The 15,064-nt window shown below is 44.7% G+C and overlaps 1 protein-coding gene across 1 annotated transcript in view; it reads right to left on the bottom strand.

Annotated features, from left to right (window-relative positions):
• keap1a (kelch-like ECH-associated protein 1a) overlaps positions 1-15,064 on the bottom strand; it is a 33,408-nt gene that overhangs the window by 16,655 nt on the left and 1,689 nt on the right. Inside the window, exons 2-7 of the mRNA XM_063219726.1 lie at positions 14,576-14,775; positions 13,639-13,795; positions 7,712-7,804; positions 5,084-5,269; positions 3,800-4,000; positions 2,711-2,907 (exon numbers count right to left, since the gene is read on the bottom strand). Coding sequence (XP_063075796.1) covers positions 2,711-2,907; positions 3,800-4,000; positions 5,084-5,269; positions 7,712-7,804; positions 13,639-13,795; positions 14,576-14,775 — 1,034 coding nt within the window. The remainder of the gene's footprint in view (positions 1-2,710; positions 2,908-3,799; positions 4,001-5,083; positions 5,270-7,711; positions 7,805-13,638; positions 13,796-14,575; positions 14,776-15,064) is intronic.

Below are 15,064 nucleotides of genomic sequence, written 5' to 3'. Positions count from 1 at the left end.
GGCCCTAAATCCTAAGTACACTACGCTACGCCAGGCCGCGTTATGAAAGCACTGGGCCTCCGTTGTCACGGTCACTGACAAAAGGCGTGCGCACAGGGCCGGATTAAGGTGGCCTGGGCCCCCTAGGCTACAGGTTGCTGTGGGGCCCCCCAGAAGGCAAATTTCGCCACAAATTTGTATAGATAGTGTCATAATTACGAGCTAGAGATTGAGGATAACATGTCTACCAACTGTATTGAATAAAAACTATATTTTTTTCAATATTGCATCTAGTCACAATTCTGCAATTTTTCACTTTTAGCCAATCAGGGGGCCCCATGGAAGGTGGGGCCCCTAGGCTGCAGCCATATCTAGCCTGTGCATTAATCCGGCCCTGCGTGCGCATGAAGGCATAAAGAAAAAAACATCAGCCACCGTACGTAATTCATCACGCCACTCTCCCTCCCAGGGCTGCCGACAGCTTTGGCCGGGACAAGGACAAAGTCATTTGAAAGCCCCCCCCCACCCCACCCAATACATTAAATGTAATGAGAACCCAATTCTGGCCCCCCTCTGTCTCCCTGGCCCAGGACAACTGACCCCTTTGCCCCCCCCAATTCAACAGTGGGAGAAGGGATAACAAACCTGTTTTTTGTTTCCTTTTTGCTGGTCTTCAAGGAACACCCTGACAGAGTGTAAAGTATGTGGGTTGGGAGGCTCAGTGAGTGAGTGAACGTTGCCTCGGGGCCTGTTCGTCTTGAGTGACAGAGCACCTCAACCAGGGCCGTATTAACGCACAGGCTAGATATGGCTGCAGCCTAGGGACCCCCACCTGCCAAGGGGCCCCTGGTTGGCCAAAAATGAAAAATTCCAGAATAGAGACAAGATGCAATATTGAAAAAAAAAACATTGTTTGTGTTGGTAGACATACTATCCATAATTCCTTGCTCGTAATTATGACACTGTCTATGTCCATTTTTCACCAGATTTGCCCTCCTGGGAGGGCCCACAGCAACCTGTAGCCTAGGGTCCCCAGGCCATCTTCTTCCGGCCCTGGCCACAACACACACACACACACACACACACACACACACACACACACACACACACACACACACACACACACACACACACACACACACACACACACACACACGCACACACACACACGCAGCCGCCTCAGATGAGAAGAGCATGCAACCTTATCTTCTCCACACTCAGTCGTGTGGACGATGATGACGATGACCCAAGACAAAACACTCCTTCAAGGGCGATGAGAGACCTGCTTGGCTTTTAAGGCCTTATCTGTCTGTCACCCACACAACTACCACAAGCCACTGGAGCAGCTAGTGTGTCAAAAGGGTCAACAGCAGACAGAATGTCAGACACTTTATGCTTTGAACAAAGAGAAAAGCAGGTGAGGTCTGTGTGTGTCTGTCTGTGAGCCAGACACACAGAAGAGATGATTGACACTGACAAAAACTACGAAGATAAAAATGAATGTCCTGAACTGCTCCTGTGTAGCTTTTTTATTTTTCAAGTGAGCGCTTTCGAGCTAGTCACTCTTCATGAAGTAGCAGCAAATGTTGGGCCCTATGTACAATCAGCTCCACTGGACTCCCTTGCCATATATCTGAATAAACCGGACTGTGTGTGGGCACCTCTACATTTTAGCCCCTTAATGCATGCCGTACCTCCTGTGGCACGCTGTAATAGACATTGAAAGTTAACTACTATAGTACTTCACTACTATGACAGTGCACGGGGCCTTTAGTAATACATTACGACTTGGTCATTGCCATTCTGGCAACAGCTAATTTATAATGCTGTGTCTTAAGGGGATATACAAGGGGCCCTGGTGACTCAGTCCCCTGAACAACACCCTTGCACCCTATGCCTTTGGATATGTCTATGTCATTGCATGCGTGCCAAAGTGCAAAACATAATTTCAACTCTTTGTGTGACCAGTGCATGTAAAGATATTGACAATAAAGCCGCCTTGACTTGCAAAGGAAACAACTTTGGCTGAGAGCCGCCAGAGATTTGATTCCAACAAGCAGCCTATTGAAAGAAGTGCTAACTTTAATGTCAAACAGACATGTGAAAAAGGCCAGGCAAATATTATAATAATGAAGAACTTACGCACACTCCTTTGCACTTGGGTAGGCGGGGCTTGATTTATCTGACTCTACTAGACAATGTTTTTGACTGCTCACCTCTCCATCGTCTCGAGATAGCTGGCAGTGTTGCCAAATTGGGCTGTTTCCCGCCAAACTGGGCTGCTTAGGATGGCCGTGTGCGGGTAAAAATGGCATTTAGCAAAAAAACCCGCCCAATTTTTGCCATAGAAATCAATAGAATTGGGCGGGTTTTTGTGCTTGTAGGCAGGTTTTGAGCATTTTTTGGGCTGGAAATCACACTCATCTGGCAACCTTGATGGCTGGACCCGTGCGAATCTTTTGGACATTTTAAACAATATTTCACTGTAGATAGTACAGTATGGCTCGGCTGCTCACCTCTCCACCGCACTTAGATGCCTGGAGCCGTGCGAGTTAATACAACATCTGTTGAGCTTACAACAGCTACAACAGCTACGTAAAACTTACTCTTACGTAAAACTAACTTGCACCGTACTTATTGAAATATTGTTCAAAATGCTACTTTTCAAAAGGGGTGTGAATCACATTATTGATGTGTACAATAGGTAGTGCAGTATGTGTTGGCTTCTCACCTCTCCACCGTGTTAAGATGGCTGTCGCCGTGCGACCCGCCGACCGCATACATGCTCCCGTCGATGACCCCGACGCCGACGCGGTTCCGGGGCGTGTTGAGGGAGGCGTGCTCGCTCCACTGATTGGTCATGGGGTTGTAGCAGCTCAGCGCGGCCGACTCGCTGTTGTTCTGCATGGACAGGTTGCGACCGCCCACCTGCAGGTGAAGGAATTAATCAATTCATTAATTAATTTATTTATTTCACTATTATTATTTATAAATTATTTTATTTATGATTTTTTAATGGGATTTTGTGTCTTAATTGCAGATAGAACATTAAATGTACGTAAATTAGCCTGAGGCTAACTCTGATAAAATACATGGACAGGTTGCGACCTCCCACCTGCAGGTGAAGGAAAGAATAAATGAATGATTGAATTTATTTGACTATTCTTTTTAAATTGTTATTTTTTATTGATGATTAATGATAGGTCTACAGAGAAGATTGTGCACAACCCGGGAAAAGGTGCAGGTCCGCACACTTAAAATCCTTTTTGTTGTCTTTTATTATTTCATGGCTGGTCATAAAAGTCAGCAAAAAGGGTTTTAAAAACTTAACTGAAAAACTTGATTTTAAAAACTTTATTAAAAACTGTATTGAAAATGCTATTGCTGTTAGGACATTAAAGGGACACTGTGCAGGAAATGGTCAAAAAAGGTACTGCACCTATGCTGCTCATTGAAACTGGGCTGTCTATTGCCAAATTTGATCTTTATATGAAAGTTTACTAAGTAATAAACAAATATTTCCTAGTATGGTCCAAGTACAGTCATTTTTGCAGCTAAAAATGGCTATTTTTGGAAATTCAAAATGGCGGACCATGGAGAAGATCCCCCTTTTCATGTAGGAAAAGTGCAATTTTTCCAGTCATAATGAATACTTAGAATTTGATGGTGGTGGTAAGTATTCATAAAAAAGGTAACAATAGTGAATGGGCAGCATGAATTCTGGAACTAAACATCTAAAAATCTCACACAGTGTCCCTTTAAATGTTAATTAGCCTGAGGCTAACTCTGATACAATACATGGACAGGTTGTGCCACCCACCGTGTACAGCAGGCCGAACAGCACGCATGCCCCGAGCCCGCTGCACGGCGCTGGCATGTCCGCCAGCTTTAGCCACGCCCCCCGCGCCGGGTCGAAGGCCTCCATGGACGCAAGCGACTGCTGCCGGTAGCCCCCGGCGACGTAGATCAGCTGCGTGCCTCGCTGCGGCGTCGGTGGCAACGGTTTCCGCAGCGACATCTCCTGGAAGTAAGTAAGTGATGCAAGCAATGAATCGACTGATCAACTTTAAGCGATTAGTGCGTTAATCGAAAACATTAGTAGCAATTAATCTCCAATTTGACTGACAAGAGACCTAGGTGAAATGGGCATGTGAAGAGTGTGTGTAAAGGGGAGTGTGAATAGTGGGCATATTTAAATCACCTTTAGGTTAAAGAATTTAAATAGAAGTCATTTAAATGTAGTATTTTATCTCAATTTTTAATTTAAATTTTTAGATTCATGTTTTTTTTCCCGAAACATTGAGAAGTCGGCGGAAAAAACGCTGCTTATCAATTAATCGTAAGTCGGTCGATAAGGTCAATCAAATCGAGCAACCTGCGATAGTTCTGGCAGACCACGTAGTCAACGCGCCCTTTAGCCTATTGGCTGACGCCGACCCAACCCATACAACTCTCCACTAATCAGCTGCGCTTTGGTTAATCAGCTGCTGCTCGCAATTGGATGCTGACCTTTGGCGCGCTTTATTTAAACTACCAAATTTGTTTTCCTGTCATTGCTTTTACTGCTTGTTTTGCTCCCACTACCTACCCTGCTCCACCAGACTAATCATTGCCAAACAATGTCATACTGTTGTTGTTGCTTGCTCTGTTCTAGGGGGTATTTCTCCTTTCCAGCTAAATGGAAGGCACTCCACCTGAGGATGCTGCTGTTCCCTGTATTGGCTTCCATGGACCTCATGGAGAAGCCGGGGAACTTCCTCCGAACAGAGCATTGACAGTATATATAAACAGAGCCATACCCACAAACACAAATGTATGCATTGAGAAATAAAGCTTCTGAAATATATCTTTGTTTCCCGTCCCATTTTTGACTTGAGTGGATCTGACAGAACTCATGCTTAATGAATTAATAATCGATAATTTGCTTCCCTACTGTACCTGGAAGATCTTGGAGAGGCCTTGCAGGAGTTGGCCTTGCTGAGGATGGAGTGTGCGTGTGTGTGTGTGTGTGTGTGTGTGTGTGTGTGTGTGTGTGTGTGTGTGTGTGTGTGTGTGTGTGTGTCTCTGTGGGTGTGTGTGTGTGTGTGTGTGTGCGTATCCCTACCTGGAAGATCTTGGAGAGGAAGTCCTTGCATGAGTTGGCCTTGCTGAGGATGGGGCAGTGCTGCAGCTGCTTCTTCAGGAACTTGGCCGGCAGCGCGTAGATGTGGACCGCCTTCAGCAGCGCGTGGAAGTACTGCGCACGGTTCTCCACGTCCGAGTGGACCCACTCGATACACGCCTCATACACCTGCACATGAAGGAAGGAAGGAATGAATAAATGAATGAATGAATGAATTAATTTATTTGGCTATTCTTTTTTATTATTATTTTTTAAGGGCTTTTGTGTCTTTTTTGTTGATAGGACACTTGAGAGTATGGCAGGTAGAGACTGGGGGAGAGAGAGATGATGAAACGCCTTTGGCTCAGCTACACACAGTAGGGCCAGGAGCTTGCTCATTCCTGCTACAGTGGGAACTCCACCCACTTCGTCTGGAACCAATCAACTGAGCATTTCCAACCGTCCTGGGTAGAGGCAAGTTCAAGGCAGTGACGTGGTTTAATCAGAGACGTTCTATTGGGCTAAGAAATGTTTGGTTTAAACTTTGGCACATCCCTCAACCAGTAGCAAGCCGAGGGAGGCGGGTTAAGGCCATGGAAACAAAGTTCTTCCTGTATGGAAATGCTAATCGTTATAGTCCTGGTCAGTCCAGAATCGCGGTAGTGATCTGAAGTCTATGAAAATCAGGCAAGTAATAAGCTAGCCTGGTTCTCACCGACGGTGCGTGTGTGTAGCTCCGGAGCCCCCTGGTGGAACGGAGCTAGACACACTACCGTCTGGTAGCGCTGCCATTAATAACATTCTCGAATAGAAAATAAACGCAGCATTTATTGCTTAAATATCAACGACAGCTCGCATTGATGAGTCACAGGACAGATTAGGGACTATATCGACTCATTGGAGAAGAACAGAAAACGTTTTTTTGGAAGAATTTGTTGGTGGTGAGTTGCAAGAAATGCACCATTTACTGACTCGAGAAGAGCATGTTAACGGCAGTGCTACCAGACGGTAGCTTGTGTACACATACATGCACCGTTGGTGACAACCAGGGCCTTGTTTCCCGATAACGATGGTTCTTAGCCTTACGTGTGTCGTTAACCAGTGATCCTACGAATGTTCTTAGATTTCCTACGACTGTTTCCCAAAGACACTCGTACATGAACGCGCGTGCACAGCCTCTAAGATCATTCGTTAAGGATCGCTGTCCACATATGTGGTGCTGAAGTGTACTCGGAGTGAACTGCGCCGTCATCTGCTGCTAAACCATTTACAAAATGTAAGGCGTGTGTCAGTATCAAAAGTAGTTTTCTATAAGGGTGGGACTACATTTGTAGCAGTTTGCAACTATCGACAGGAGTTATTGTTGGCAAATGAAATACAATGCACACACACAATGAAATCATGCAAAACTCCCAACTGACGGTAATAATGAGCTACGCCGTTAAGACCCAGATAAAGCGCGTGCACTTGGCTACTGCAGCTTAATATTTAAGAAGACAAGTAGGCCTAGGCTTAGTTGGAGTTCCAAATTGGGATGCGCAAAGTTACAACCTCAAGGCGTTCAGGCTTGACAACTGTCGGGAGCACGTCAGCATGCTGTTATGAAAAACAATGTCCATCCAAATTGACACATCCCCTCGATGCCTTTTTGTTATTGCTTAGCCTACTGGAGTCGGAATAGGGAGAGGAGCTTGGCACATGTGGTGAGCGGTGCGCAAAGTACCGCGCGCTCAAGACTTTCACAACTGTGAGGACATTTTTGCACGGCAGTCTGCTGTTATTAAAACAACAAATCTACACGAATCCCCATCGCTGCCTTTTTAATTTTTGTCATAGCTTACCCTTCGACTACAACTATCATGTATTTTCGGCGTCGCCTTCCCTTTCTTAGGCTACTTGAAAATGAAAGAGGGTGCAACAACTCGCTGACCATTTTTCTTCAAAAAATATAAAATAGCCTAAATAAAGTTTCGGAAGTGGCCTTCCGACATCAACACTCTTGTCTCTGGTTGCCGAAGCCCCTTATTCATTTTGCCTTGTTCTTGTTCATGAAGCACCCACACAAATTATGATCACAGTTTAATTATGCCCAGGTTTATCAAACACAGTCGAACTATTTTACTACCTGTAAAATATTTCCAAACACATTACTTTTATTTTATAGGCCTACACATCCACAATTAATGTTACCTTCTTATTTTCGTTGCAGTATCAACTGTGCTGCCATGATATTTAGGCTATAAAACATCAACTTGAAGCGCAAGTTTCCTCTTTTCCTATGGGTGTCTCCACTGTGCCATGCCTCTCGCGTCTTAAAACAGCAATCTTATGCGCAGGTTTCTTCTGTTCCCTTCATATCCTGTGGGTGTCTCCACTGTGCCATGCAGCTACGATCAATCTTAGCGCGTTAAGACTACTCTAGACCACTCGTGGATTGCTCTTAGAGTTACGTGTCAACCTGCGATGGTTCTTTGCTAAGTTGGCTTTGGGAAACGCTCCGTGAGCTCTACGATGGTGTTACGTGTGAACTTAAGTAGCACGTAGCGTTAAGTAGTACGTAAGGCCCTTTCGGAAACGAGGCCCTGGCTAGTAATAAGCAACCATCAATTCAAATATGAGTGAGTGACTGACCTCCACTTCGCACAGCACCTTCAGGCTGTCCTGGCTGATCAGCTCCAGCAGCTGGCAGTGGCTCAGGCTGAAGAACTCCTCCACCTTAGTCACCTGGGGACCACAGATACAGGTACACACACACACACACACGCAGGTACACACACACGCACACACACACATACACACACACACACACAGACACCAAAGTCAGTTTCATAAAGGACTTCTCCGCCTTACGCTCCTGGGGATGTGGCAAGGAGACACGCAGGTACACACACACGCACGCACTCAAAGGCACAGGCGCACACACACACACACACACATCAGAATCCGTTTCATAAAGAACTCTTCCACCTTTACAGAGATACAATCAAAATGTATTTATATAGCACAGTATCACAGCCATACAGTTGAGTCAAAGCGCTTTCATTCATACACATACACAGATCAACATTGCCACATTCACACGCCAGCTCTGGAGCCTGAGGGCACGTTCATGAAGGCAACAATTGTTCAAGCATTCACGTGAGAAATTGCTCGAACACACACACACAAGACAGACAGACAGACAGACAGACACACACATACACACACACACACACACACACACACACACACACACACACACACACACACAGCAGATTCAGTTTCATAAAGAGGAAATGCGCCTTTGTAAGCGGTTGTGACATAAGCACAGACGGTTTTGTTGTCGTTTTTTTTCCTTTAGAATATTCTTGAATTTAAATACAACAATTCATGCAACTAATGAGACGTATCATACCAAACAATAAGTCACTTGTCAACTGGCTAGTGAGACTGAAATTGTTACTAGCCGCAGCCAAGTTTTACCAGCATTTGGCCGGTTGGCAGATGCCAATGTCAAGTCCTAGTATGCAAATGCTATTGCATATTTCAGTTGAGACTATCTGAAGGGAGCAGCTCATTCAGCCTGAGATTAGAGTGTTACCCTGGCCTGCGCACATTTACACACAGCTTGCAAATTTGACACACATCTATGAAAAGTCAAGTGACGGCAGCACAGTGTGTCTCCAGCCAGGGATAGTTAGCCCTGCTATTGCCAAGTTGCAGAACTGATTTGAGCGGTCTCTCTGCACTGGTGTTTCTCAACAGGGGCTCTACAGCCCTCCAGGGAGTGTTCGGGGGGCGTTGAGGAGGCAGTGGTCAGTTTCCATTGGGCTGCGTTACAGTCTAGTTTATTTATACTAAGGTGGGTGTTGGCAGTTTTATGATGATGTCGAGGGGGCGTTGGGAGGCTTATGATGAGGTCCAGCGGACATTTATTCAAAAAAGGTTGAGAACCACTGTTCACAGTCAAAGCTGGGCCACTGCACAGTCACAACACTTTGGTACATAATTCAGACGAACAGGACAGTTTTGCTGGCAGTATAGATATGAGTGAATTTCACGAATTTCACGTGTTGTTAACAGGGCTAAAATATGTGCTATTGTTATACAGTTATTCAGCACAAAGGGCTTCTATAAGTACAGGTCCAACCACACGTTAGCCTTTTGGAAATATTCACGCATCAGTTCACTTGATTGTAGCTTGACTCTGCAGCGAGGTAAATAAAATAAGTTTGTGTAGTCACCTATTTCAAAGAGCACAGTTAGAAAACAGTCCACTTTTTCAAGCTGGACCCCGCCAAAGTTTGCAACATGTACTGTTAGGGGACTTATGGCATTCTTTTACATTCCCCAAGGGTGCAGTAATGACTATGTAAACCGGAAGTATACTTATTTGTACAGTATTGTTTTTAAAGAAACCAGTTTTGCCACTTACAAATGCTCTTGCTGGGTGATGACCTTTCAGACCACATACTACAGTACTGTATATAGCTTAGAGTGAGTGCTCTGAACCAACATTGCCTTTCGCAAAGGGGAATTCAAAACGACATTTTTTTTTGGTGACTGAAACAGGGCAGCATGATGCAATGATGCTTGGTATTACTCAATAGGTAGACTGTTCCTAGACATGTTCTTGAGAAACAAGGCTGAAAGTATATATATAACACAATATGGCCTCTGGCTGTGGTTTGGGGTTGGACAAGAGAAGAGTGTGTTGTTGTCATGGTTTCATGGTTTCATGTTTTACAAAAAAATAAAGGAAAAAAGTGGAAACGTTATACCATAATTGTGAGATATCGTCTCCAGCCTTGCATTGCATGTTTCCATCAAGAATTTCTATTGCTTAAAAGGTGCACTGTGTAGGATGGTGCTCAGAGTGGGTATATGCTGCTCATTGACACTGTGCTGCCTTTTGCTAAAATGCAAACAAAATTGTCCATTTCTGAACATTCAAATTGGTGATTGTTTTCATGCATGAAAAGTGCAGTTTTCCCAGTCATAATGAATATTTACAATTTCATGGTGGTGGTGAATATTCCTGAAAAATGTAACATTTATGAATGCGAAGCATCAATTCTGTTTCCTGGTGAACCAGAAGCTATGTGTTACTTACAGGCTACTGGTTCACCAGGAAATCAATTCTGGAAGGAAACAGCTAAAAAATATTACACAGTGCACCTTTGAAAAGAGATGTATGGTCAGTGAGGCGTGTGGCAGTGCGTGTGCAGGTGGTAAGCGTTCAGGTAGCCCGAGATAAAAGTCTTAGGGGTGCTTTCAGCCATTTTTTTATAGGCAGAGGGGAACTCTCCCAACAAGTTCATTCAACAGACATTTTTTGCAGGTGCTTTAGGCTTTAATGGGTTAAGCAAACTCAGACCTGTGACTCAGCATTTTCTATGCACATGTAAAAGCTCCAATGTGTACCCAGACCCCTTGGAAGTGAACCGTACTGAGACCTTTATTGACGTGGTCTCATTACGGTTCACTTATGAGTCCTGATAAGTTGCACTTGTGACTCAGTATAATCGCTCAGCTCTAGAGGGCTGGTTGTGATCAAACAGAGGACTGACACATCATAAAAGCTGAATGGAACCAGACAGAGCAGCTGGTTCTTTTTGTAACACACTCACAATATGAACAATACCAGAACTTCTTCATCTTCTTAATTTCTTTTGTTACTAACAGTCTGTTTTGGTTTTACATGTAGGTTTGGGATTTTAATTTATAATGCTTGTAAACATCTAGCCTGCCTATTGTGGACACCAGATGGAAATTAACCTTTGGGCTACAATCTGCCACATTTACATGTGCATGTATGTATATGTTCATTAATGTGCAGTGTCCTGAAGAAATAAATGAATTGAATTGAATTGAACTAAGTCCTTTCTTTTGCCGCTGGTTCTTTTTTCGGTTCACCTAAAGGGGACTAGGTGTGAAATACCCTATAAGATTGGGTTGGGTCTTAGGCTGACATAATAGTGAAAGTGAAAGAAAAGCCCATTGGGAAACTCCAACTCCTATTGTCATTGTGACACAGCACTCTACAGCACACAAGTGAACACTGCACACATCGAAATTGCATTTATGCCTCACCCGTGCAAGGGGGCAGCCCTCAGTGGCGCCCCATGGGGAGCAGTGCGGTGGGACGGTACCATGCTCAGGGTACCTCAGTCATGGAGGAGGATGGGGGAGAGCACTGGTTGATTACTCCCCCCACCAACCTGGCGGGTCGGGAGTCCAACCGGCAACCTCTGGGATGCAAGTCTGACGCCCTAACCGCTCACCCATGACTGCCCATGACTGACAATAGGCTACGGTATATGCAACTCCTATCTAGTATTTATCACAGCTGCGCTGTTTACTTTATCCGTGTGTTGAATTGTTTTCCTTTCAACTGTTTGGAGTGGACAGCAGCAGTCAAACAGAAGAGAAGGTTCTCTGCCACTGTTTAACGGGTGCTGTGTGTTTACTCATTACAGAGACATTATTCATTTATGTCAGTGTTTCCCAACCAGGGGTACGTGTACCACTAGGGGTACGCGAGTACACTGCAGGGGGTACTTAGAAAAATGACATTTTAACAAATATATGGAGCTTAGTTACATTGAGATGGAGAAAGCGATATAGAACTTGACTTAAGGGGTACTCATGGCACAACAAAAAGGCTTGGGGGTACACAAGACAAAAAAGGTTGGGGAACACTGATTTATGTGCACACTCCATTTGTAATGTGTGTTCAGAAGAAACCAAACCAGCCAACACGTGACAACACGTTACTCTTCTGCAACTCTTCTGAGTGTAACCAACTACATACGTAGTTTTCATATTAAATGGTACAAAATAAGTGGGATTTGTTAAGCAAAAACTGGGAGTAGTATAAGCTAGCGTTCTCCATATTGAATGGTACAAGCTAGTTTGGTAAAACTTCAGAACAGGGTTCATACTGTGTGTTATTCACTAACACGTGCCTTCAGAGTATCTGGACGTGACTTGTAAGACACATGTTAAGAGAGTACTAGGTCCCTATTACAAATATATCAATAAAAAAGGCTTTATTGGCTGTAAACAAAAAATGTGTGTATACATGCCGAACAAATGATTGGTTTTGCTAAACACATGTCACTTACTGTATACAGTTAGTTAGCAATGTGTTAGGTGTTGTTTACACATATCCAGATATGTTTAAATGTGGATATTTTTTATCCTGTTTTGGTGTAAACACAACATGTGGATAAAAATAAAAAAAACTCCATTATAATAGGTGCAATTTAGCCACCTAAATGGGACATTTTTAAAGACGGATATCTGATATGCGGATCTTAAAACTAAAGGCCATATACGTACTATAAGATCTACATTTGTGTACAACACAACTTCTTAGTGGCTAAACATTTGAACCTTAAAATAAAGTGTTACCTGTAGTTTGTGTGTCAGAGGTCATCGACTGATGTACTGTTGCCGTTATGTCCAAAGTGTGTTCTTGACAGATTGGGTAATATCATGGTTGGTATTGACAAACAGGGCCTTGGCAAATACCGGTAGGCACCTTAACCAAAACCTGAAACTTAATAAAGTGTTACCTGTAGTTTGTGTGTCAGAGGTCATCGACCGACGTTCTGTTGCTGTTATGTCCAAAGTGTGTTCTTGACAGATTGGGTAATATCATGGTTGTTATTGACAAACAGGGCCTTGGCAAATGGGCACATTGCCTGTCCGTGGTTAATGACTAATGAGCAGGGTGCTGCTGACCACATGAATAGGTAGAGAAGGCCCAGACCAAGAGAACAAAGACCCAGACATAGACATGAGTGACGACACAGACATTACGCATGACGCACGCACACACACACACACACACACACACACACACACACACACACACACACACACACACACACACACACACACACACACACACACACACACACACGGATCCTCACCTCGCTGAAATGTGTGTTGATGTACTCTCTCCACACACACACACACACACACACACACACACACACACACACACACACACACACACACACACACACACACACACACACACACACACACACACGCATGTGCAGGGATCCCACCAAACTCCCTAAAGTGTGTGTTGATGTACTCTCTACACACACACACACACACACACACACACACACACACACACACACACACACACACACACACACACACACACACACACACACACACACACACACACACACACACACACAAATTCACATACAGATCCCCACCTCGCTGAAGTGCTGTGCTGATGTACTCTCAGCACATACACACACACACACACACACACACACAAATTCATACAGTGTTCCCCACGTCGCTGAAGTGTGTGATCTAGGCACAAATACAAACACACACACACACACACACACACACACACACACACACACACAGAAAGAGGGATCCACACCTCGCTGAAGTGTGTGCTGATGTACTCTCGGCAAACACTACACACACACACACACACACACACACACACACACACACACACACACACACACACACACACACACACACACACACACACACACACACACACACACACACACACACACAGTGCTCCCCACCTCGCTAAAGTGTGTGTTGATGTACTCTCTGCAGTGCTTGTGCAGCTCCGTGCATCCGATCTCCTCAGCGAAGCGGGAGATGCCGATCACATTGGAGGACTCTAAGTTCTTAACCAGGAAGTCACAGCAGGCCTTCGCCACGTCCTCCACCTGGAACCTGTTACCATGGGGACGGGGAGGGAATAAACAACAATTATGTTTAGATGAAAGGTTTACAGTGCTGAAGTCTAGTGTACTATGTACAGTATATTTATTTATTATGTCCATTTCAATATCCAACCTCTCATCACCTTGTGCTTGTAGCCTTGTGATGTGAAGCAAGGCGTCATTGATGTTGGAAGTTTTATACAATATATCGCACAATTCAAAGGTCATTTTCTCATTTGCAATTTGGGATGTTGAAAGGTAACCAGCTAACGGGCCAAATGCTGGTGAAATTTCAATTTGGTTGGTAGATAAGACAAACTTACTAGCCACTTTGACCCATTAGTGAGTGTGTGTTTGACTAGTAAGACGAGCATCCACTTAACCTGGTTGTCACGCGATGGTTGCTGGAACATTGTCAATTGCTTAGCTCTGGAAAGGCGCAGGTGTGTTCAAAACAGCTCGAACCTGATTGGAGAATTCACATGGCTTTTTTTAAATCACGTACTAATCAGCCACTGACTTGTATATACCAGGCCCCACGATCCCGTCCCGCGACTCTGATTGGACAGGCTATGAAATATCTGATTCCGTTCTGGCTCGTCCAAGATTTCCAGACCCTCGTGCAAGCTCACGAAGTTTAACGAAGATGCACAAAGCATGAAGGGTCTGCGTGAGAGCCAGGCTAATACCCACTAGCCATTTTGGCTAATAATAAAAAAAGTTAATTTAAAGCCCTGGATACAATATTGCAGTGTACATTTTCAAAATTTAACATTTGTCTGTTACGCACCGCATGGCCGCGAGCAGTAAGTGCAGGACGCACTTCTCCCCCACGGTGATGCGCGAGGTGTAGGCAAAGTCGATCAGACGACCTATGACCTGCGGACACACGTCCCGCAACGTCACCTCGGACGCGTGGCACTCCCGGAAGTTACTGGTGAACATGGCCTTGAAGTAGGGGCTGCAGGCCGCCAACACCAGCTTATGGACCTTATGGAGAAGGAGAGAGAGAGAAGGAGAGAGAGGAGGAGAGGGAGAGAGAGAGAGAGAGAGGAGAGGAAGAGAGAGAGAGAGAGAGAGAGAGGAGAGAGAGAGAGAGAGAGAGAGAGAGAGAGAGAGAGAGAGAGAGAGGAAGAAAGAAAAAGAGAGAGATGTTATGGCTTTGAAATAGAGGCTGCAGGCCGCCAACACCAGCTTATGGACCTTATGGAGAGAGAGAGAGAGAGGAGGAGGAGAGAGAGAGAGAGAGAGGAGGAGAGAGAGAGAGAGAGAGAGAGAG

Source organism: Engraulis encrasicolus, chromosome 16, assembly GCF_034702125.1.
Source record: "Engraulis encrasicolus isolate BLACKSEA-1 chromosome 16, IST_EnEncr_1.0, whole genome shotgun sequence".
NCBI classification, from domain to species: Eukaryota; Metazoa; Chordata; class Actinopteri; order Clupeiformes; family Engraulidae; genus Engraulis; species Engraulis encrasicolus.
This window is presented reverse-complemented; position numbering and strand designations above follow the sequence as displayed.